This window comes from Trichosurus vulpecula, chromosome 4 (assembly GCF_011100635.1).
Source record: "Trichosurus vulpecula isolate mTriVul1 chromosome 4, mTriVul1.pri, whole genome shotgun sequence".
In the NCBI taxonomy this organism is placed as follows: Eukaryota; Metazoa; Chordata; class Mammalia; order Diprotodontia; family Phalangeridae; genus Trichosurus; species Trichosurus vulpecula.
The window spans coordinates 223614728-223640370 of NC_050576.1; the positions used below are offsets into that span (position 1 = coordinate 223614728).

The 25643-nt window shown below is 42.2% G+C and overlaps 1 protein-coding gene across 1 annotated transcript in view; it reads right to left on the reverse strand.

Moving 5' to 3' along the window:
- Positions 1-25643, reverse strand: part of MGAT5B (alpha-1,6-mannosylglycoprotein 6-beta-N-acetylglucosaminyltransferase B) — a 137858-nt gene that overhangs the window by 18829 nt on the left and 93386 nt on the right. Inside the window, exons 9-12 of the mRNA XM_036757192.1 lie at positions 14704-14835; positions 12567-12700; positions 2043-2173; positions 421-426 (exon numbers count right to left, since the gene is read on the reverse strand). Coding sequence (XP_036613087.1) covers positions 421-426; positions 2043-2173; positions 12567-12700; positions 14704-14835 — 403 coding nt within the window. The remainder of the gene's footprint in view (positions 1-420; positions 427-2042; positions 2174-12566; positions 12701-14703; positions 14836-25643) is intronic.

Sequence of the window (25643 nt, forward strand, 5' to 3'; positions counted from 1 at the left end):
TCTACCACAGGTTAGGACCTTTTCGCTTTTTCCTTTACTACTCCCTTCTGCGAACCTTTTACCCCTTTACCACTGTAACAAACTGGCCTCTTGGTACCACCTGCAGCATATCACCAATATAGCTTATTCCTTGGCACCCCTTTCACTCTCTGGGAGCAGTCCTCAGGACAGTGTGCCAAACTGGGTTTCGGGGTCCTGGCTCCTGTCTGTCTCTTCCTAAAAAGGGAAGAATTGAGGGGATCATGGACAGAGTTTTCTGTCCAGCTACTCTTATTGCCCTTCTGCTGTTCTCACACAGCTACTTTCCACATCAGTTAAGTCCAATCCACATAGCTCAGACACCAAGTTTCACTGTTCAAGACCCAACAGGAAGGAGGAGAAAGAACAATCAGAAGGTGGGGCACCCCACTTGTACCATACCTGCATCTGCAGCATCCCCAAGAGGTTGGCAGGAGAAAAGAGGGGAGAGAGGAAATAAATTAGCATCTCGTTCATCAGTCCAAACTCATAACACAGGATTGGTTTCCTGGGTTCATTGCAAGGGGTTCACAGGACAGGAACCATTTTTTTTCTCCTCATCTGGGCTAACCAAAATAGCGATATATTGATTATGTTTTTTTAAATGTGATTCCTAGGGATCCCCAGGGAAGGAGAATTTACAGCTTCCTGCAGTGGCCAGTTTAGCATCTTACTCCACAGCCCAAGTTTCTTTTTGTTCTATCCCTACAAGGCAGAGAAGAATAACTGGGTATATTCCTCTATCAAATGACCTTTAAGGACAGTAAGTGGAACAGGACTCAAGGCCAGGTGCTTTTTAAATTGGAAGCAAAGATTTCTTCTGAGTGTCATCATCTCAAATGTCTCCTCAAATGTCTGGGAATTAAGGCTGAGTTCTGGAAATGGATGGGCTAAATTCCCAAGTTCTTTTCCAACTATAATGTTCTGTGAATCGGTGTTTACGTGGAAGCCCCTATTCTACCTGAGTGTTGGAAGGGACCTCAGTGATCATCTAGTCTAATCTATACCCTAAAGGGAATCCCTTATACTCTATTGCATTCTCTACTGCATTTTGCTCACAGACCCCAAGTGAGCAGGGCACCCAAGGCAGTCCATTCTACTATTGGAACACTCTAATTGTTAGGGCATTTTTTCCCCTTAATATTATTTTTTTTTTGCCTCTTTGTAATGTCAAGCTCCTAGGTCTGGCCTCTGGGGCCAAGCAAAACAAGTGTAATCCTGTTTTCATGTTTCAGATCTTAGAATATTCCAAGACACATCCTTAGAAGTCTTTAAATCTCCATGCTAAACATTTAGTTGTTTCAACCAATCTTCTTGCAGCATGATCTAGAGACCCTTTCCCACCACTGATGGATGCCCTCCTCTCAACACTCTCCTTCTGAAAATGTATTGCCTAGAATTGAATGCAGTTCCCTAGAGCCAGTCTGATCAGGCAAAATAGCCATCTAATTGTACTGTCATCTAATTCATACCTCTCCATCTTGTTTGTCCACTAGAATATCATGAAGAAGTTGCCAAATACTTCACCAAAATCTTTGTCAACATAGCATTTCCCTGACCTACCAGTTTAGTAACCCAATCAAAAAAAAAAAAAAGAAAAAGAAATAAGGTAAGTTTAGTATCACCTGTTCTTGATGAAGTTATGCTAATTCTTTGTAATCATCATTTCCTTTTCTAGATAAATGTTCACTAAACATCATTAACATATTTTCGAGTACACTGTACATAACAGGAATTTTAATAAATGATTGTTCAATCAAGCAGATGGAAGAAGAGTCAGTTTTAATAGCAGGTTTTTTACTGTCCTGAATCTCTCCCTCTCCCACAGCCCCGTGATACACATTGCCCACAATGGACCTAGGACATAAGGGTATGTTTTAATGAAAACCTTCCCAATTCTATGTGTCTTGAGTTTTAGTCCATGTCTGTAAATGTTGGGAGTTTTGACGACAGGGGGATGGTAGGAGAGGAAGAGTGCAGTCTCGACTTCAGAAAAGCTTGCAAGGCCCAGCCCTGGCTCTCACCTTCCAGATGCTGGCTTCCTTGCCGTATACCACAGCCATATTGCTGGCTTTGTTGTTCTTTATAAGCTGCTTCTCTGTTGAGTTGAGTTCCTCTGACACAAAGCCCATGAAGGAGTTGTCCGGTGTGTGAGCTACATGCCAGAAGATGCAGGAAGAACAGGAAGGAAGGAAGGGTCACCCATACATCCAGGCCTCCTCCTGGGACTATTCATTCCCCCCACATAGGGGGATCGGTCATGCAGTGATAGGGCTGGGGTGGCAAGGAGGGAGGGGCATGGGGAGGGAGTGGAAATAGAACTCCAAAGTACTAAGTTTCTGCTTCAGGGAGTCCATTTTCATAGACTTTTAGAGTTGGAAGGAAATTTCAAGATTATCTGGTTCAGGTTGGCGGATGATTACCAACTCCTCCCTCTCCACACCACCACCTCCTTCCTCCTCCAACCCATCCACATAATAACACATACCTGTAACTCTTTTAGCCAAAGGAAAATAGTTCTGTTACCTGGGTGCTGACGAATCTCAAATAAATCATTAGCCTTGGAGACACTAATGCTCAAATCAAGAGCGTTCCCTTTCAGCTCAGCCTGTTCCCTCTTCCTTCTATCCACCTCCCAAAGCCCAGCCAACTCCCACCCCCAGACTTGAGCCTCCTCTATAGCTCTTACCTTTATTCAGTAAGCCTCCTCTCCCCACAGCTCTTTCTCCTAAAATTCTGCTTCCTCTTGTCCTATATTCACATGTCTATATATGGAACCCTCATCTCTCTCCTGAGCTCCAGACCCAAATCTCCAGCTGTCTGTTGGACAACTCCACTTGAATGCCTTGTAGGCATCTCGAACTCAAGATGAAAACAGAACTTGTTATATTTTCTCCTCAATCCACCCTTCCTCCAAACTTCCCCATGTCTATTGAGAGCACCTCTACCCTCCCAGTCATCTAGTTTCATCATCTTGGAGTTTCTTTGCTCTTTCCTTCTCTTTTCCATTCCATATCCAAATAGTTGCCAAGGTTAGTTGATGCTATAATTAGTCCTTCCACATCTCAAGGGTTAGGGGCATGCCACCACCCCCTACCCCTTCCACTTCCCACGATCTGAAAAATTTGCATAAAATTTTTTGGCCCTCCTTTCATACCAGAAAAGAAGTCTGAATTATTATGGTATTAAAAGATAAAATATGTTGATATTATACAGTACTATATGTGTATTTTATGCATTTCTGAGTTTCTAAACTTTTTCTGTGTTGTCTGCTGGCTTTCGCATGTTATGTGCAGCTTTGGTAAAACTCTCCCCAAATTCCCATTTAATTCCTCATGCTGACCCATGATATATTGAAATTGCGATGGAGAAAGTCGTGATGTGGAAAGGATAACTGTACTTCCAAAGCAGCTCTTCTATCCACAATTGTCTCTCTATTTTTTAGCCTTTACCAGAGTTTAGTCCCTTATCACCTCTCAGCCAGACCACCATAATAGTCTCCTAAATGGTCTCCCTGCTCCCACTGTCTGCCTTCTCCAATCCATCTTCACACAGTTGGATTTTGATGTTCCTAAAACACAGACCTGACTGTGTATCACTACTGTCCTTAAAAATCTGCTGTGGTCAGAATAAAATACAAAATTCTCACCCTGATATTTAGAGGCCTCTACAGTCTGGTTACTTCCCAGTCCTATTTCACGTTATTTCCCTTTATACATCTCTCTATCCTGTCTCCATTCCCGGCAAACTAGTCTAGCGGTTCTATTTTCATGACATTGTCTCCCACTTTGGTACCTTTGCATAGACTGTCCTCTACCTCTGAAATGCCCTCCCTCCTCATCTCCCCAGCTTGGAATCTGATCTTCCTTAACATAGTTCACAAAGCACAGCTCAGGTGTTACTTCCCAAACAAAGCCTTTTCTCCTCTCTGTGGCTATCAGTGCTTTCTCCTTCTGAAATTATTTGCTTATTATAGGATAATAGATTTAGAGTTGAAAGAGACCCTGGAGGCCATCTAGTCCAATGTCTTCATTTTATAAATTAAGAATGGGGCAGCTAGGTGGCACAGTGGATAGAGCACCAGCCCTGGAGTCAGGAGGACCTGAGTTCAAATTGGACCTCAGACACATGCTGGCTCTGCGACCCTGAGCAAGTCACTTAACCCTGATTGCCTCCAAAAAAAAAAAAACAGAAGCAACTGAAGCTCAAAAAAGTTAAGTGACTCTCCCAGAGTCACCCAGAAATGCCTTCCAGACATTTTCTTGTCTTTCTATAAAATGTTTTCCCCCAATAAAATGTAAGTTACTTGATGGCAAGGACTGTTAAAATGTTTTGCCTTTGTCATCATACGCACCAATTTTTGTACATAGTGGCCATTTAATAAATCTGTTTATTGAATTGAATATCTCATTCTCTTAAGGCATGGCTTTTCCCAACTGGGCGGGGAGGGGAGGGAACACATACTTATTAAGAATAATAAGCCAGAAACTACGCTAACACTTTACAAATATTATCTTATTTGTCTTCACAACAAGTCTGAGAAGTAGGTATTGTTATGATTATTCCAATTTTATAGATAAGGACACTGAGACAGACATGGGGTCAAGTGACTTGCCCAGGATAACACACAGCTAGTATCTGAGGTAGAATTTAAACTCAGGTTTTCCTGACTGAAGGCTCCTATCCACCACATCACCTAGCTGTCAAGGGGTGACTGCTAACCACTAACTAATCCGATAAACTTACTGTGCTAATATGCTGATCAGAGTTATAATCAGAGTAGGAGCTGGGTTACCAAGGGCTTTTCCTCCAGTTCCTAGGCCCTGTGGTCAAGGAATATAACATTATCAGGACCTTCTGGAGACAATAAATACTCAAAATTCCAGATTGCTATTGTACTGTATTAACTTGTATAAACTTAATCAAATAATTAAAATGTTTCAATCAGTAGAGATAAGGTTGGCAATAAGAATCATGCCATGGCCTGGTGAATAGAGGATAGGCCTTGGAGTCAGGAAGACCCGCACTCAAGTCTCAATTTTGATACAAATTGGCCCGGTGATCCTGGGCAGATCACTGAGGTTTGCAGGACCCCAGACATTCATCCCCACATGGCTGAATTCACAGATGTCTTTATTCCAGCTTCACTTCTAGCTCATTGCCTCCACTGCTGTGGGGACTCTAGTAATAGCGTAACAGATCTGCCTGTATCCACGCTCCTCACCTCAATTAAGTGTTCATACTGCCAAAAGACTGAACTTTACATACAAACTTGGCCTTATCATTTCTCAGGCCCAAAATCTTCGGTGGATTCCAGTTCTTATCAAGAGGGGCAGCTGGGTGGGGCAGTGGATAGCATGCTGGGCTTGGAGTCAGGAAGATTCTTCTTTGTGAGTTCAAATCTGGCCTCAGACACTTACTAGCTGTGTGACCCTAGGTAAGTTATTTAACTCTGTTTGCCTCAGTTTCCTCATCAGAGAAATGAACTGGAGTAGGAAATGGCAAACCACTCCAGTATCTCTGCCAAGAAAATGGGATCACAGAGAATTGAACACAAATGAAAAACGGCTGAACAAAAATTCTTATGAAGTAAAATGAAAAATTAATTGCCTGAGGGGGCAGCTAGTGTATAGAGAGCACTGACCCTGGAGTCAGAAGTACCTGAGTTCAATTTGGACCTCAGTTACTGGCTATGATGGCCTCCAAAACAACTCAGTTGCCTGACATTCAAATTCAAGGCCCTCCTCAATCTGGCATCATGCTGACTTTTTCGGCTTTAATTCTCATATGACAGAATTTGTGCAGTGAATTTTCCAAGAAAATCCTTAGGCCCAAATGCTGGCACTGCAGCTTACTACCTATATGTAACCTTCCGCAAAACAAACAAACAAACAAACAAACCAACCTCTCTGAGCCTTAGCTTCTTCATTTGTAAAATGAAAGGATTAGACTAGAGCTGGCCAAGGTCCTTTCTAGCTTTCAATCTATGGTCTTATTCCCTTCCACGCACAGCCCAGCCAAACCACACTTAACCTTGTACCTTTGCGCTCCGGTGATTTTCCTTACCTCATTTCTTTAGCTTGTTGTCAAACTACCTGCTTTAAGTCCCACTTTTACAGTTGCCTGGGGTAGCATATTAGCTTCCTAATTGGTCTCCCTACTGCTCCCCACCACATATCGTCTACATAGATTACAAAATACAGTTATCCTTTCCACATTGCAGGGATTAGGGCCATAGGGCTCCCATGATCTGGAAAATTCACATAAAATTTTTTGGTCCTACCTTTGTACTAGAGAAAAACTATGAATTTTTTCTTTTACAGGATGTTTATAGTACCTTACTGTAAAATTTGGGTCCATACTATACAATACAATACATTTATTTTATGCATTTCTGAATTTCTAAACTTTTTTCTGTGTCATCCTGCTGGCATTCTTCTGTAGTTTCCACAAAACCCCCCCAAATTCCCATTTAATTTCTTATACTGATCCATGATATATTGAAACTGTGATGGGGAAAATTGCAATTTGGGAAGGATAGCAGTAATCTTTCTAAGGCACAGATCTGATCCTGGTCATAGTCTGGCTGTCTTCTATGTTCCCGGCTGTATTTCACACTAACTCCTATCACTAACTCTTATGTTCCAGCCAAACAAGACTCCTAAGCTTCCTTGGCATTACATCTCCCACCTCAGTGTATTTGCCCCTGCAGTCCCCCAAGCCTAGCATTTCTTATCTCTGCCTCTTAGAAACCTTTTCTTCCTTCAAGCCTCAGCTTCTGCCTCGTCTATAAAGCTTTATGGGATCTCTGCCTGCCCCAGCCCCACCCATCCCCAGTTGTTAATTTATTCTTTCCTCAATTTTCCTACTACTACACTTATATTGATTCGTATTTATGTTGTGTCTCCCCACAAGAATGTGAGTTCCTCGAGGGCAGGAACTATTGATTTTGTCTCTACCTCTCCAGCCTAGCATAGCGACTTATGCATATATTTTGGGTCCAGACTCAGTTTTACCAGTTGTTTAAAAATGTATTTGTTGAATTGGACTCAAATGACATCTCCCCATCCCCTTTTTATCAGTAGTGACCTGAAATTTTTTTCTAATAGTTTGTCTTGTAACCCTTTAAATCACTTAAGCTTATAATGTTGTGTATTATGAGTACTAGGTTGTAAACTCTTTGACATCTTATCTAAGAAGTATAGTATTATCTGCGTACAGTAGGTAGGTACTTAATAAAATTGTTGAACCAGGGGCAGCAGAATACAATGAGAATAAGGCTCACTCGCCCCATTGGCTTTCCCAGCCCTGACCATCTGACTTCTCCTCTCTTGCTTTACCTCCTGCCAACTGAGCCCAGGCCCACCCTATTTATGCCTACTTAGAAGAGACATCAATCTGGCCTCAGACCCTTATTAGCTGTGTGATTTTAGGCAAGTCACTTAACCTCTGTTTGCCTTAATCCACTAGAGAAGGAAATGGCAAACTACTCCAATATCTTCGCCAAGAAAAACCCCATGGACAGTATGGTCCACCGGGTCACGGAGTCAGACACGACTGAACAATGACAAACAAGAGACCTCTCTGAGTCACATTCTGCTGCAGCTGAATGGCACAATGGAGTCAGGAAGACCTGAGTTCAAATCTGGCCTCAGATAATTTCTAGCAGTGTGACCTTGGGCAAGTCATTTAACCTCTGTTTGTCTCATTTTCCTCATGTATAAAATGGGGGTGGCACCTACCTCCCAGGGTCCTTGTGAGGATCAAATAAGATAGCAATTGTAAAGTCTGGCACACAGTAGGTGCTATATAAGTATGGGCTATTGTTGTCTTTCCCCCTTCCCTTCCCAGATTCCAGCAGGAGAGAATTTGTCTGGAAGGGTCTGGCGCTGGATAAGCCAGAGAGAGCAAGACACAAAAGTACTACAGACAATTAAAAGGTTCCTGAGAGGCAAGGCCAGGAGGGTAAGAGCTGGAAAAAAGCATTCAGCTTCCCAGCTTCTTCCACTGGGAAAATAAATCAATAGTTATTAGTCTGAGAGGGGTTGAGAGCCGCTTAAGAATTTCTTCTTAGACCTTGAGTCTCAGCATGACTTAGAAAGTGGACTGGGCTAGGTTTGGAATCAGAGAGTACGAAGGAAAATCCATTTACTTCTTGTTGTCAAGTCATTTCAGTAGCGTCTGATTCTTCGTTACCCTCTTTGGGGTTTTCTTGGCAGAGATACTGGAGCAGTTTGCCATTTCCATCTCCAGCTCATTTTACAGATGAGAAAACCGAGGCAAACAGAGTTAAGTGACTTGGCCAGGGTCACACAGCTAGTAACCGTCTGTAGCAGATTTCAACTCTTGAGTCTTCCTGACTTCAAGCCTGGCCACCCTACCCCCTGCGCCACCTAGCTAGCTGCCTGTGTCTTGGGGGGAAAATAGGAATCACAGTCTCCTTGGGTGAAGCTCATTTTCTTCATCTATACAATGAGAGGGCCTCTAAGGTCCCAATGAGGATACAATATGCAAAGTTTGAGAGCTGGAAGCAATCTCTGAGGTCATAGGATCATAAATCTAGAGATATACAAGTCCTCCAATAGGCATTTCTCTAATGGAGGCTTTCTGTCTGCAGTATTCTGAAATCTGAAATACTGCAATGCTTCGCTAGCTGAGACTGCTGCCTCTACTACCTTCCCTGTCTAGATTGCCCCGAACACTTCCAGAGTAATGTTAAACATGTTTTTCTCTGTTTTCCTGCCCAAAAGCCTCAAATCTCTTGATTCGTTTGGTCAAATGCTAACTACTTTATTTAATTTTTAAGATCCTCCACTGAGAGTCTTATCCACACTTCACTCCTATCCTCAGCCCTCTCCCCATGTCTCACTAACCTCCTTCCCTATTAATCTCAGCTTTAGCCAAACTAAGCAGTTTGCCATCTCAAAATAATTGCTTTATATCTGTCACCCCCTTCATATATGACCTCCATTCATCCTTTCAGTTTAACGTTTTCTGCTTATTCTTTCTCCCCTCTAAAATCCTGCTCAAAATTCACTTCCTCCAAGGAAATCTTCCCTGATTGGCCCCCACCCCCACTTTCACCTCTTTACTTTGAGTACTGGCTGTTTTCATTATGCTAAGTCTATACTTCTTTATATAGGAGCCATTTATTTGGAGCTTTCTTACCTGATGACCTTAGTTATCCAGAACCTGGCCAAGAATCCAGACATCTGAACAGACAAAATTGCAGTCTAAGGTATATGTACTTAAGCCCTCACTCTGAACCTATTTACTCTTAATTTACATGTAATTCTAACAGTCTTGGTTACCTGGAGTAAGGTAGGTATGATAGAAGTGCCAGGTAGGCAGTGGGACAACTGCTTGAATACTTCCTCCTATTAGAATGGAGGCTCCTGGAGGGTAGGGATGTCTTTATTTTTGACTTTGTACAGGTGAATCAGAAGTAGTGTCAGGTGTATTTGGGAGGGGTTGGGGTGGAACAGATCTGTGATTTCATTGATATAGGGAAATCCTAGTGAAATCCTAGTGAAGTCTCTGTGTCAGCACAGAACAGTTGCTTGGGGCATCGAGTGACCAACCCAGGGTCCCACAGCTGGTATATGTCAGAGATAAGACTTGAACCTGGGTCTTCTGAGGCCGGCTATATGAAGACTGTACACTGATATATAGTAGCTATTTAATAAAGGCTTGTTGAATTGGACTGAAATAAAGGTAAGCTCACTGTCAGTAGAAGTGACAACTGACGGCTCAATAGCATGGAAGAAAAATCCAGAAATACTATTTGTTTTTCAGCTATTTCAGTTGTGTTCAACTCTTTGTGACCCCACCCTCTTTTTGGGGGGAGGGTTGGCAAAGATACTGTGGTTGCCATTTCCTTCTTTAGCTCATTTTACAGATGAGGAAACTGAGGCAAACAGGGTTAAATGAACTGCCCAGGGTCACACAGCTAGTATCTGAGGCTGGATTTGAAACCAGGTCTTCCTGACTTTAGGCTCTGAACTCTATCCACTGCATGACCTTGCTACCCTAGAAAAACTACTTGACAAACTACAAAAACTTAGCTTACTGGGGCCATTTTATATGGAGGTAAATGGCCAATAGCACGTGGTAGTATCCCTGTAGAGCCTGGATTCTAACTAGCAGAAGCTAGTTAGACGCACACAAATGTGAAGTTAGTTAGACACAATTCTTCTATTTATAGCTCTAAATCCAAATCACTTTCTCTTTTTGAGCTTCAATTTCCTCACCTGTAAAATGGGTATAAAATACTTGTCCTTTCTACCATGCAGAACTATTTTGAGGATATTTTCCATTCGTGAAAGTGCTAAATAAATGTCAGGCATAATTACAGAATAATACAAAAACTAATGGGGCAGCTATGTGGCACAGTAGATAGAGTGCCAGCCTTGGAGTCAGGAGAAACTTGAGTTAAGATCTGGCCTCAGACACTAGCTGTGACCCTGGGGAAGTCACTTAATCCTAACTGCCTCCAAAAACACAGATAAAAACCTAATGTTCATAATAATGCTCATGAGTTATTAAAGAGTCAATATCCTTTGTTTAGAAAGTTGCCCAGAATTAGATAACTGACCAGGAGATAGAAGAGCCGACATCTGAACTGAGGTTTTCCTGGCTCTACAGCCAGCCCTCTAGCTACTCCACTGCAGCCGCATCACTCACCACTCTATGCAAATAGCCAGGGCTACATGTTGTAGAAAAGGTGCAACCTAGAGTGGTGATGACAGTTTTCCTCAATCTAGGAGTTCCAGATATCAATGAATCCATAGGTCAAGCTCCTATTCCTATCACTAGCCTCTGTTTAAAAAGGCAGCAGAGCCTGGAACCCAGTTTAGAAAGATTGCTATCAAATAGGATTCTTCCAGTTTTGAGTTTGTGGGTGTTTTCTTGTGGGTTTTTTGGGAGGCTATATTGTTAATGTATTTTTTGCTTGATAAGAAGATCTTTCCCATCCATTAATAGACCCATGTGACCTGCTTAAGTCACATGGAAGCCTAAGCCACATGAGCCTGGGTTACAAGGGTTGTGATGCCCTCTGACCCTGAAGAAGTATATATATACTTGGAGGTTGGCATTTTGCTTTGGGGCTCACTCATGAGAAGAGTGTTCATGTGATGTAGTCAGATGAGACTCTGGGTAGCCATTAAGGAGCCCCCTGGCTTTGAAAACCCAGATGTTGGCACTTCTCTCCCTGGTAACTATGTATGTATTGTTATGCACAGACAGTTAGAAGCCTGTCTGTTGATTTGTGTTATTTTCTCTATTTGTAATTTCTGTTTGTATTGGCTCTGAAGTTTAGGGTGTTGACTTTTCCTCTGAACTAAGTGAATGGCATATATACATATATACATATACATACACATATATATACACACATATATACACATACACACATGTTTATATATATGTGTGTGTACATATATATGCACACACATATACATATATGTATATACACATATACACATGTGTATATACATATACATATATGTTTGATTAAAGTAAGATTGTTGACCCCTTTAAAGTTGCTTTCCTTTAGAAAAGCAGATCAAAGAACCTGTGCTAGCAGTCCTCCTGTGTGCTGGTGTTATTGGTCTAACACCTCCGCAGCAGCTGCAAGCAACATCATTGTTACAAAGGCAATTGGGGTTAAGTGACTTGCCCAAGGTCATACTGCTAGTATCTGAGGCTGAATTTGAACTCAGGTCCTCCTGACTCCAGGGCTGGTGCTCCACTTAGCTGCTCTTCCAGCTTTGAATTTAGAAGAGGTTTGCTCCAATTATTTGGAAAATTATCTTCTGTGGGATGGCTTGTTTCCCAGAGATGGTGGATAAATGAGGTATTTCTGTTTGTTGTTTTATGAGACAATGTAGTATAATGAGGGGAGCTCTGTCATGGGAGTCAAGACAAGCAGATACTAATTCAGGTTTGACTAGTTACTGTGAGATGTTGGGAAAGTGAATTTCTTTGGTCCTCAATTTCCTCTTCTGTAAAATGAGGGACTTGGGCTAAATGATCTCCAAGGTCCCATCTCATTCTAAATCCTATGTCCTTAGGCAAATCTCTTAGCCTCTCTGAATGTCTATTTCCTTCTTTATGAAATGAGAGGTTGGATTAAATGATCTCCAAGTTTCCTTCCAGGTCTAAAATTCTTTGGTGTCTCCCAAGAAAAGCTTCCCCCCTTTGCCCCCTAGTCTTCAGACTCTGTGAGGGGCTTCTTCTGTGGCTACACCTTCCCTTCTGAACTGCCATGCTCAACCTGTTACCTTTGCATCATTAAGGGATAACATTCATCAGATAAACATAGTAGGCACTGAGTAGGTGCTTAATAAATGCTTATTCCCTTTCCTTCCCCCTTCAGAGAAGGTGGAGGCCCAGGGGAGAACCACTTCAGTGCCACCCTTCTACTTCCTCTCCTTTCTTTTCTGGGATAGAAAAGAGAGATAAGATTCCAGCTGAACCACATAATAACACTCAGCACTCATGAGAAGGCCCTACCCCTCACCAGTCCCACATGGAGGGCCACTCACGGAACATCGTCATGAACTGCTTTGGGTTGAAGTTCCAGTAACCCCAGTTGGTTCGGTAACCGTGCAGAGTGGCGTATTCCTCATGGTTGTATGCAGGTTCTGTGCCAAAGGTGTCAATGACCCGGAATCGACACCTGTCAGAAAAAGATAAAGGTTATGGGTCCATAATCTACATGTAAGCAGCAGTATGTTTGGAGTCTCCAGGTCATGGAAATCTTTCTAGGGACAGGCTGGTTTTTGCCTCTGGGGAAGTCCTGAGATTCTTACATCCTGGGGCTATGCCCAGCCTTCTTGGTGGGGTATTCTCTTAGGTATGAAAGAAAATTCAGGGGAATCAGAAAGTCTCATCTTTGGAGAAGCAAATGACTGAACAGTTCCAGAAGCTACCCTCGACTCTAGACAAGATCTCACCTGACTCTGTTAGCTTTCTACCACCTTCCTCTCTGTCTGACTGCCCAGTCACATGTGCCTCACCTGGATGGCCCAGAGAGACCTTCTCTATGAAGGATCCCACCATTCAGAGTAAGGGGTCTGACTGTAGCTCAAAATGTCACACAACTACATCCAGACATAGGCACACAATGATAGTTCCCTCCCCTTTCCCTAACACGAGTCCAGTAGGCCCAAAGGGAGGAGGGAGATGGACTCAGCAATTGTTCCTCCAGAAATAGAAAAAAGTCCATTAAGCTTCAGATGTCCCCAAAAGGAGTCTCATCTCCCTTCTCAGAGACCCATGCTGCTCTGAGGTGCTTGTTCCTCACACCAGAAAAATGTTGAAGTTGGCATTATTCCTACTGTGAGAGATCGAGGTTTGGTGGGGGTGCAAAGGAGCAGAATGAACTCAGCACATTCATTTTTAATAAAAGCAATAATGCAGCCTGTCACTTTTTACTCTAATAAAATCATGTGGGATAGTCAATGGGATTAGAGAAAATGTAATAAATAGTAGAACGATCTGTGCTAAATTTAATTCCAGATTTTGCTGGCTGTGGATATACCACAGAGCAATGCAATTTGTCTTTCTTGGGGCTGAAAGGGAGGTGGGGGATGTGAAGGTGGAGGTTAGATAGGGGTGAGGGGATGAGTTGCTGGGGAGATGAGTTGCAGAGACCCAGGAGTCTCTGTTGACTGTCTTAGATCCGTGCCACCTGCTCCGATTCTCTTTCCCCCTCATCAATATTACCACACCCTCCTCCTTTGCTAGTCCAGCAGCATTTTCCCAGCCATGCCCTCCAAATGGTAGCAAGGAAGAACAAGAGCACTGGCTGGGTAGTTCACCAATTGTCAAACAATATGGGTGTAGTCACAACTAGGTCTTGTCTAGGTAGCAGAAAGGCATCCTGGGAAAGGAGGGAAAAGAGAGCAGAGAAACTTCTTCGCTCCATCATCTGTACTCAAGTGTATCTTGGTGGGGCAGGTGGGGGAAGATTCTGTTTTAGTTCTCTTCTGGTTAGGTTGATGATCCAAAAACAAATGATAGTTGAATTGAATCGAATTGAATTTATGCACCTGTGTCCCCTCCAGCATTTGCCTCTTCCTGTATGGAAAGATTTCCCCTTCCTAAAGAGTAGTTTATCAGACCAAGCAGTGCAACAGGACAGGGAAGGAGGGGATTTATTCTCAAGCAGATAGGACTTGGCATTAGAAAAAAGTTATGTGCCATGTAGAAGGGGCCCCAAGGTCACCAAAAGCACCCACCAATCTTAATGAAACTGGAGCAAGCCATTCTTGTGGGGCATCCTGAAAAACTTAATTACTTTCAGTTTATTATTTTTAAGGTGAAAAAGGGATACCAATCTCATCCAGATAACTTCTCATCTAAGCAATAGTTTTCTAAATGGAGTCAACCACGTTTAATAACCACAGTACTCCTATAATATGCAAAGCACCCCTTAAATTATAGCACTTGCTAAAAAAAAAACAAAAGCAAAGAAGCACCCCCCCCCAAAAAAAAATCAGTGTTGGAGGTCAATCTGAAAAGGAGGGACTAGAATCAGAGAGTGTTTCCTTCTGAAAGCTATAGACCTGGAGTTATAGTAATGAGTGAACTCCTGGGTTTGAGAACACTTGGTGATCTCTTCCACATGTTGCCTTCCAATGCCCCATCCTCACTTTGGGTCCAATATCTGCTTCTCACCTGTATTTCTTGAAGGAGAGTCCCATATGTTGTTTCATTTGCTGCAGGCCATGGTAGTCAGTATAGATGAGGTCAAACGGCAGGGGCACGGTGAGTGGACAGCTTCCCCGGCCTGGCGGCACCCCTAAGTTACTGAGAAAGGAACCCTTTAGAATTTGGGCCAACCAGGTACCCAAGAAAGGGCAACCCAACCAAGTCTCACTTATTAATAATAATAAAAAGAATGATTCTCCAATTTGTTAAATGAGATTTAACTTCATTTGAAAAGTATTTGTTAAGTATTCAGTATATCCCAAGCACTGTACTAGGTGATGGTAATATAAAGAGAAAAATAAAACAGCTCCTCTCCCCAAGAAGCTTATATTCAACCAGGGAAGGGGAAAGGAGGGAGAACTTGTACACAGAAAATTAAATACAGAATATATTCAAAGTCAATATAAGTTAATTTTAGAGAATACTAATAACTGGGGGGAGTTAGGATATTCTTCATTCCTGCACTTGAGCTGAGCTTTGAAAGAATCTAGGGATTCTAAAAGGCAGAGATGAGGAGGGAGGGCATTCCAGGCAAGGGAGAGCAAAGGAAGAGATGGGAAATGGAATGATACATATGAGGAACAGCAAGTAAGTAGACCAGTTTGGTTAGACTATGTGAAGGGGAATAATACAGAATGCCTGGAAAGGTAGACTGGAGTCAGATTGTAAAGGACGTTAAATGCATAGCAGAGGAGTTTATATTTGATCCATCTAGCTGAGTCACTATGCCTTGCAAGGAACCAGTCCAGTTGAGTAGACTAAGTGACTTGTCTACCACTGAAACAACTTCCCGGGGGGCGGAGCCAAGATGGCAGCTGGAAAGCAGGGACTAGCATGAGCTCCCTGCCAAGTCCCTCCAAAAACCTATAAAAAATGGCTCTGAACCAATTCTAGAACTGCAGAACCCACAAAATAGCAGAGGGAAGCAGGGCTCCAGCCCAGGACAGCCTGGATGGTTGCTGGGTGAGGTCTTTCGCACAGGGAGCTGGGAGCAGAGCCCAGCATGGGCCGCTTGGACCAACCAGACCAGGAGCTGGGCGGGGTGGGCCCTAGCCCCCTGAATCAGTGAGCTGTGGCAGTTGCCAGACTTCTCAACCCACAAACACCAAAGACAACAGAGAAGAACTGCAGAACCCACAAAATAGCAGAGGGAAGCAGGGCTCTAGCCCAGAACAGCCTGGATGGTCTCTGGGTAAGGTCTAAGCCACACGGAGCTGGGAGCAGAGCTGAGTGGAGCAGAGCCCAGCATGGGTGGTGTGGACCAACCAGACCAGGAGCTGGGAGAAGCATGCCCTAGTGCCCTGAATCAGTGAGTTGCAGCAGTTACCAGATTTCTCAACCCACAAATGCCAAAGACAACAGAGAAGGTTAGTGGGAAAAGCTGCAGGAGTGGAAGGAGTTTGTGGTTCAGTCACCGCCCTGGGGGCAGTGGAGGTGGGGCAGCTAAAGGAACTACAGCTACAGTTGCTTCTGGCCCCAGGCCCACCTGGTGGGAGGAATTAAGTGGCAGATCAGAGCAGGAGTGCAGAGCCTGCTGAAGATCTAAGCCCAGTCCTGGTTGGGGGTTCTTGGGGAAGGAGGAGTGCTGGTGTGGCAGAGCTGGCACATCCCCCCAAGCTTGGAACATAGTTCTCTTTACAAGCAGTCATACCCCGCTGAAAAACTCAAGGGTTAAGTAAATTGGCTGGGAACATGGCCAGGCAGCAAAAACGCACCCAGATTCAGTCTCAGATTTTGGAAACTTTCTTTGGTGAGAAAGAAGACCAAAACATACAGCCAGAAGTCAACAAAGTCAAAGAGCCTACAACAAAAGCCTCCAAGAAAAACATGAACTGGTCTCAGGCTATGGAAGAACTCAAAAAGGATTTGGAAAAGCAAGTTAGAGAAGTGGAGGAAAAATTGGGAAGAGAAATGAGAAGGATATGAGAAAACATGAAAAACAAGTCAATGACTTGCTGAAGGAGACCCAAAAAAATATTGAAAAATATACTGAAGAAAACAACACCTTAAAAAATAGACTAACACAAATGGCAAAAGAGCTCCAAAAAGCCAATGAGGAGAAGAATGCCTTGAAAGGCAGAATTACCCAAATGGAAAAGGAGGTCCAAAAGACCACTGAAGAAAATACTACCTTAAAAATTAGATTGGAGCAAGTGGAAGCTAGTGACTTGATGAGAAATAAAGAAATTATAAAACAGAACCAAAAGAATGAAAAAATGGAAGACAATGTGAAATATCTCATTGGAAAAACCACTGACCTGGAAAATAGATCCAGAAGAGATCATTTAAAAATTACTGGACCACCTGAAAGCCATGATCAAAAAAAAGAGCCTAGGCATCATCTTTCAAGAAATTATCAAGGAGAACTGCCCTGACATTCTAGAGCCACAGGGCAAAATAGAAATTGAAAGAATCCATCGATCGGCTCCTCAAATAGATCCCCAAAAGAAATCTCCTAGGAATATTGTCGCCAAATTCCAGAGCTCCCAGATCAAGGAGAAAATATTGCAAGCAGCCAGAAAGAAACCATTTGAGTATTGTGGAAACACAATCAGAGTAATCCAAGATCTGGCAGCTTCTACATTAAGAGATCGAAGGGCTTGGAATACGATATTCTGGAGGTCAATGGAGCTAGGATTAAAACCAAGAATCACCTACCCAGAAAAACTGAATATCATGCTCCAAGGCAAAATATGGATTTTCAATAAAATAGAGGACTTTCAAGTTTTCTCAGTGAAAAGACCAGAGCTGAATAGAAAATTTGACTTTCAAACACAAGAATCAAGAGAAGCATGAAAAGGTAATCAAGAAAAAGAACAAGAAAACGAAATTGCAAGGGACTTACTAAAGTTGAACTGTTTTGTTTACATTCCTACATGGAAAGATGACATGTATGGTTCATGAGACCTCAGTATTAGGGTAGCTGAAGGGAATATGCATATATATGTATATATATATATATGTTTATGTATATATAATGTATATGTGAGTATGTACGTATGTATATATGTATGTGTGTGTATATACATATATACATATATATATATATATATATATATATATATATATAGAGAGAGAGAGAGAGAGAGAGAGAGAGAGAGAGAGAGAGAGAGAGGGCACAGGGTGAGTTGAAGATGAAGGGAAGATATCGAAAAGAAATAAAATCAAAATCAAATTAAGGGATGAGAGAGGAATATATTGACAGAGGGAGATAGGGAGAGATAGAATGGGGTAAATTATCTCGCATAAAAGTGGGAAGAAAAAGCAGTTCCATAGGAAGAGAAGAGAAGGCAGGTGAGGGGGGAATGAGTGAACCTTGCTCTCATCAGATTTGACCTGAGGAGGGAATACCATACATACTCAATTGGGCATCTTACCCCACAGGAAAAAAGGAGGAAGAAGATTAAAAAAAAGGGGGGATGATAGAAGGGAGGGCAGATGGGGGGAGGAGGTAATCAAGAACAAACACTTTCAAAAGGGGACAGGGTCAAAGGAGAAAATTCAATAAAGGGGGATAGGTTAGGAAGGAGCAAATTATAGTTAGTCTTTCACAACATGAGTATTGTGGAAGCGTTATACATAATGATATGCATGTGGCCTATGTTGAATTGCTTGACTTCTTAGGGAGGGAGGGTAGGAAGGGAAGAGGGGAGAGAATTTGGAACTCAAAGTTTTAAAAACAGATGTTGAAAAACAAAAAGAAAAAAAGGTTTTGCCTGCAAGTAGAAAATAAGATACACAGGCAATGGGGCATAGAAATTTATCTTGCCCTACAAGAAAGGAAGGGAAAAGGGGATGGGAGGGGAGTGGGGTGACAGAAGGGAGGGCTGACTGGGGATCAGGGCAACCAAAATATACGCCATCTTGGAGTAGGGGGGAGGGTAGAAATGGGGAGAAAATTTGTAATTCAAACTCTTGTGAAAGTGAATGCTGAAGACTAAATATATTAAATAAATAAAAAAAAAGAAACTACTTCCCACAGTAAACTTCATGGATCTACTAACTGTTTATTATGTTGAATTTAAGTTCAAGATTTTGAAGGGAGGAAGGTAAGTAAAAGGGGTAGAGACTAGAAATTTCTTGAGAATAGAGAATAAGTTCAGGGAGATGGAACAAGCATAATGAAAAGATGGAGTGGTAGGAGTTTGTGGTCAGATAGAAGAATTTCAGTGTTCATGGTGTGGGAAATGAAAGGAGGAGTTTTGTTTCCACAGGATTAAAAGTACTCCGCCCCGTGCGCCACCATCCCCCCCTCCCCCCAGCTTTAGCAGAATGTAACTCAGGTGACTGTTCTAATCAGAGCTGTGATCTAGCAGAATCAGATTTCTGATTGGGTGAAAGTTTAGATGCTTAACAAGCTGTTTAGGAGGTTGCAGCTGGCCAATGAGGAACCAGGCCAGAGATTCAAATTGGGAGCCAATAAAAGGGCTGGCATTTGTCTGAATTCTTGTACGCTCCTGTACTCTGTTCAGGGGACGTACCCATTTATTCAGAGAGAATAAATGTAAAATATAGTGAAAACTTTCCTGGCTTTCCAACAAGTATTGTTTATTCCTATACTAAGTATGTTTCTAACAATAGGATCATAGATTTAGAACTGGAAGGAGTCTTTGAGGCCCAGAGAGGTTGTCACTTGCCCAAGGTCACACAGATAGTAGTGTGGAAACATATTAAAAGCTTCCTTTTTAATTAACTTGGAAATATTAAGAAATTCTATTTATCTAGTTAAAAAACAAAAACAAACCTTTCCAGATTTTCATGTTTGAAAGTGGGATAGATTGAGAACAAAGAGCTCTTTCATGAGGAAAGGAATTAAGAGTAGAGACCACCCTTTTAACAAGTCTTCCCCAGGGCAGAAGTGATTGGGTTGTAGCCCCATCTAAGGGCAGGCTCCTCTACTTCATCCCTTGAAGGTATTAGCCTTAGACACACCCAAGAGAAGTGCCCTTTTTATTATTCAGAAGAGATCCTGGATATTGATCTCTGGGAGAAGTGCCATGGATTCCTTAAGGGGAGTGGTCTAGGAAGGAATGGTTTGGTGATTTCGTTGCTTAACTATTCTGGAAAGTTAACCCCAAAGTTGTACTTTAAGATATGATTAGCCTTTTCTTTTTCAAGATTCCTACAAATGTTACCTCAAATTGTCATGTGGCAAAGAATCATGGATGAGGCATGGAGGAACTATGCTAGTTTGGACATCTCTCTCTCCACTCCCAACTCTCCCTTCTCTGTCTCTGTTGCTCTCTTCTCTAAGCCAGAAATGGGGGCTGTCGCTAGTTATCTTGACTAATGTCTTGCCACTGGACTCCGATGACTCTGCAGGAGTGAGGCTGATGACTTTGTTCAGCTTTGCCTCACTTGAGTCCCATTCACTCACAAGTCAATACGTCACCCTCCGGATGAGAAAGAAGGATGAACAATAACAAGCCGGAAATGACTTAGATATTAGATTAAATTGTTCCCAGAAAACTTATGACTAAAATGCAGAGTGCAGTATTAATATTTTTTCTTTGACAGTAGTGGAATCAGGATTTCTAACTCCCACTGCATCACATTTTTTTCTTGTGCCATACTGTGGAGTTCACATTTGTGAAAGGCGATGATATCAAGAGCGTGACTGCTCCTACGGGTAGCTGAAGTGAAGGTGCCAATTGTGAGAGGAAAGAAAGAACTAGGAAGCTAGGGTAGCAGGGAGGATATCAACATGTAAATAGAAGTCCATAAAAAAGAAGCTGAAGGGTCTGTGGAAACAGAATCCGGTACTGAACTTATATGTCTAGACTCGGTTTTTTTTTTTTTTTTTTTACTCTTTATAGGGCTTTATTCCAAGGAAAACATAAAAATGGGAAAAGGACTGACATATACAAAACATTTTTGGCAGTTCTCTTTGTGATGGACAACAGCTGGAAATTGAGGGGAGGTACATCGACTAAGAAGTGGCTGAACAAGTCGTGGTATACAAGTGCAATGGCACACTCTTGTTCCATAAGAAACGATGAACAGGCAGACTTGAGAAAAACCTTCCAGTCTTGGCTGGAGAAAAACTTGAGATGAACAGTATTCCTGGTGCCAGGGAACCAAAAATGAAGAGGTTTAATCAAAAATGATGATTGTTAGTGAACTATAGGTTTCCAGGGTTGCTCCAGACTCCAAAATACCAACACGCCGGGTCCTGCCGAAAGAATTCGACTCAAGCCTTCTCAGCCAAGGGAAAAGAGAAAGATTATTAGGGATTCACCATAATGGGCTGTCTTAAGAAATCCCACCCTTTGTGATGCCTGTTTTCACAAGTGGGCCAGATTGAACCTACTCCGCTAGATTGAATCTGAGCCTAGACTCGGTTTTCTAAGTCTCAGAAACTGACTCTTATTAGCCTCCCATGACAGTGACCAGCAGCCTGCTGAGTAAAGCAAATTATCAAATGGGGAGAAGAAACCAAAGGTTCATTTTAGCTCTTAGTTTCTTTCCTTCCTCCTCTCTACAAACATATTCAGTAATCTAGAGCTCAGCTTACCACCATAGGAGGAGCTGCCTCCATCCACAATTGCATGTACACAAACTCAGTGGGAGTCTGAGGCTATGTCCTTTGAGGTGAGATCACACAGATAAGACACTCTTCCCCACTCCCTGCCTCACTTTATCCCAGAACACAAATAGAATCACTTTCATGGGGAAGAAAATTCAGTACTTCCAATCTAGACTCACATTCAGGCTTCAGCCTATCCTTCCAGAATTAATTCACATCACTCCCCTTAACGATCTGTATTTCAGCCAAACTGGGGTTAGGTGACTTGCCTAGGGTACACAGCTAGTTAAGTGTCAGAGACCAAATTTGAACTCAGATCCTTCTGACTCCAGGGTCAATGCTCTATCCTTTGCACCACCTAGCTGCCCTTTCAAAAGCCACTTGTTATTCCCGCTTCCTCACCTTCTGTGAACAATAGTTCAACCCCTTACAATTTAGGCTTTGACCCCATTCTATCACTGAAACTTGTCTGTCCAAGGATATCAATCTCTAATTGTTTTGCCAGCAAATCATTCTGGCCTCACTTTTCTCTCTTCAAAAACTTAGCTGCTGGTCATCAACAAATGATTTTTAAAGCACCTACTATGTACCAGGTACTGCACTAAACACCAGGGATACAAAGAAAGGCAAAAACAGCCCTTGTCCTCTAGGAGATCAGTCTAATGGGTGACACAACATGCAAAAGAATTATGTACAAACAAGATATATACAAGATAAATTGGAAATAATCTCAGAGGGAAGCAAGAGCATTAAGAGGGATCAGGAAAAGATTTCTTGTAGAAGGTGGGAATTTAGCTGACACAAGGAGGCCAGGGATGCCAGGAGGTAAAGATGAGGAGGGAAAGAATTCCAGGCATAGGGGACAGTCTTTGAGCGTTCATGAAATAAGGAAACAGAGCCTCTTCTTTGAGGCATAGCAAGGAGACCAATGTTACTAGACCTTAGAGTTCATTGGACAGGAGAAAGGTGGAATACTGGAAACAGAGGAAGAGGACAGGTTATAAAGGGTTTTAAAACACAGAATTTATATTTGATCCTGGAGGTAATAGGGAGCCACTGGGGTTTTTTGAATAGGGGGTTGATATGGTCAGATGCGTACTTTAGGAAGATCACTTTGGCATCTGAGAAGAAGATGAACTGGGGTGGGAAGAGATTTGGAAAAGAAAAACCAACCAGAAGGCTATTGCAATATTCCAGGTGTGAGGTGATGAAGGCCTGCACTAAGGTGGTATCAGAGGAGAGTGTCAGGAGAGAAGGGTGTATGTGTGTGTACACATACCCACACACATACACACATGATATATATATGTAAAAAATATATATAATATCTGTCTATACACATATACACGAGAGAGATGTTATAAAGCTAAACTTGACAGGAGTTGGCAACAGAGTGGAGAATGACACGTGTTGTGAGCCTGAGTGACTGAGAAGATGGTGGTAATACCCTATAATAGGGAGAATAGGAAAAGAGGAAAGTTGCAGGGAAAAGACTAAGTTCAGTTTTAGACATGTGGAGTTTAAGATGTCTATGGGATATCCAGTTTGAGATGTCTAGTAGGCAGTTGGAGACAGGAGACTGGAAGTCAGGAGAGAGGTTAGGCCTGGATCTACATAGAGATGATAATTGAATCCATGTGACCTGATGAGCTCACCAAGTGAAATAGTGTGGAGGAAGAGGCAGCTAGGTGGCATAGTGGATAGAGCAATGGGCTTGGAATCAGGAAGACTTATCTTCACGAGTTTGAATCTGACCTCAGACACTTACTAGCTGTGTAACCTTGGACAAGTCACTTAACCCTGTTTGCCTCAGTTTCTCATTTGTAAAATGAGCAAGAAAAGGAAATGGCAAACCAATCCAGTATCTCTGCCAAGAAAATCCCAAATAGGGTCATTCAGCTATTGTGAAACTACCCTCTCTCAAGTAATTTCAGACACCTCTTAGCTGTCTGACCAGTCCTTCTGTCTCTTTTGTTAGGTCATCCTCTACATTATTCTCCTCTAATGTAGGTGTCCCCAAAGCTCTGTTCTACACTATTCTTTCCTTTCTCTATATGCTCTCTTTTTGTAATCACATTTGCTCCTTTGGGTTTAATTATCATCTCTATGCAGATGACTATAAAATCCACAAATAAACACCTAATCTATCTCTTCGGCTCCAGGCCTGTCATAATAACTGCGAGACATTTTTAGCTGCGTGTCCCAAAGGCTTCTTAAACTCAATGTGTTCAAAACAAAACTAATTTTCTTCCCATCCTAAACCCAATATTCTTCCAAACTTCCCTAAATCTATTAAGGTCACCATCATCCTTCGAAACTTAGGTTTGAAGCCTCCAAGTCATCCTCAACTTTCCACTTTCTCTTATCTCCCATCCATTACCAAGTCTTGTCAATGCTACCTCTCTAGCATTTACCCCCTTCTCTCCACTTGCAGGTCTAAAAGTCTTCTCCTCCCAGATTAATTCCTTTATGAAGGCAAACTAGGCCATCGTTTGCCTCAATTTTACCTAGCCTTTAATAACTGAATGGGCTTTGCGTCAGACAAACTGAGACCTAGGACAGACCTTAGCTTAAAAAGGCCAAGGCCTCCCACAGCATCCGGGGCCATCATCAGTCATCTTAACCTATGTCTTGCCCCTGGACCCATATATGGCTCTGGGGGAGAAAGGGAGACTGACGACTTTGCACAGCTCTGCCTCACTTAAATCCAAGTCACTTGCAAGTCAAGATATCACCCTCCTGGTGGCATTGTTCCTCTTTGAGAATGAAGGATGAATAACAACAGCAGCAAACAGACAACACCAACCTAGTTCAGGACCTCATTAGCTCTCACTTGGACTATTGCAAGAAAACCTAGTTGTTTTCCCTACTTTCAGTCTCTCCCCTTTTCCAGTTCATTTTTCACCCTGCTAACAAAGTCATCTTCCTAATGTTCAGATCTGACCCCATCACACTTTGCCCAAGACTCTTCAGTGGTTCCCCAGTCCCTCTAGAATTAAAAGCTCCTTCTCCAGTTTAGTATTTAAAATCCTTTCCATTCTGACTCCAGAACACCTCTCCAGACTTGTTACACATTACTCTCCTTTGGGCACCCCATGTTCCAGCCAAACTGGCTTATTTGCTATTCTTCCCAACCTGACATTCCATTTCCCCATCCTCCTTTGGCAGCAGACTGTCCTGAATGCCTGGAATACACTCTCTTTTCACCTCTGCCTCGTAGAATTCTTAGCCTTCTTCAATACTCAGTGCAGATGTCACCTCCTCTAGAAAGACTTTCCTAATCCCCTAGTGTTTAATTTCTTCTCTTCTTCCTCAATTATCTCCTATTTAGTTATAATATATGTAAATATTATACCTCAGTAGTAGAATATAATCTGCTTGAGGGCAGGGATTGTTTTTCACTTTTCTTTGTACCCCTACACCTAATAACTGATATTTATAGAATGTTTTGAAAAGTGCTTTAAATGCATTACTTCATTCGATCTATACAAAAACTCTGCGTTATTATTATCTCCAATTTATAAATGAGGAAGCTGAGGTTCAAATTTGTTGATTTGCTAGGGTCTGACACAGTGTCGTGCCTTTTATGTTGTGGCTAGGTGGCATAGTGAGTAGAGCGCTGGATCTGGAATCATAAAGTCCTGAGTTCAAATCCAGTTTCAGATACTTACTAGCTATTTGACCCTGGGTAAGTCAATTAACTGCTGTCTGCCTCAGTTTCCTCATCCGTAAACTGAGGTAATGAGATAATGACACCTACCTACCAGGGTTGTTCTAAGGGTCAAATAAGATAATATTTGTAAAATGCTTTGTAAACTTTAAACCATACATAAATGACAGCTAGTATTTTATTATTATTATAGTTATAATAATTGTTATTATCATAAATACATGTGGAATTAATTAATGGATTTAGATACAAAGATTAACAGCAATAGGAAAAGGCTTTTAGAAACCACCAAAGATACCCACTTTGGGTCTCAGTTTACTCATTTGTAAAATGAGATCTATAATCCTATGCATTCCATCACAGTAGGAGTCATACCTATGATATGTTCCTGCTGTCATCTCATACCTCCTAGTCATCTCAACCTTAGGCCTCAACAGGGGGGCCTTATGGGAGCTTTCTGATCCAGCCCCTTAGAGGGGGGAGTAGTAGAAGAATGATAGTGTTAATTAAGATGTGGCATAATGTAGTATCATGGAAAAAATATTGGTCAGAGAGATCTAGATTTTGATCCTGTCTCCACACAGGGGTGGGGAACCTGCAGCCTTGAGGCCACATGTGGACCTCTAAGTCCAAAGGGCTGCACTTGAAGACCTAGAAGGCCTCAAGGCTGCAGGTTCCCCACCCCTGTAAACTAGGCCATGTGAGGTTGGA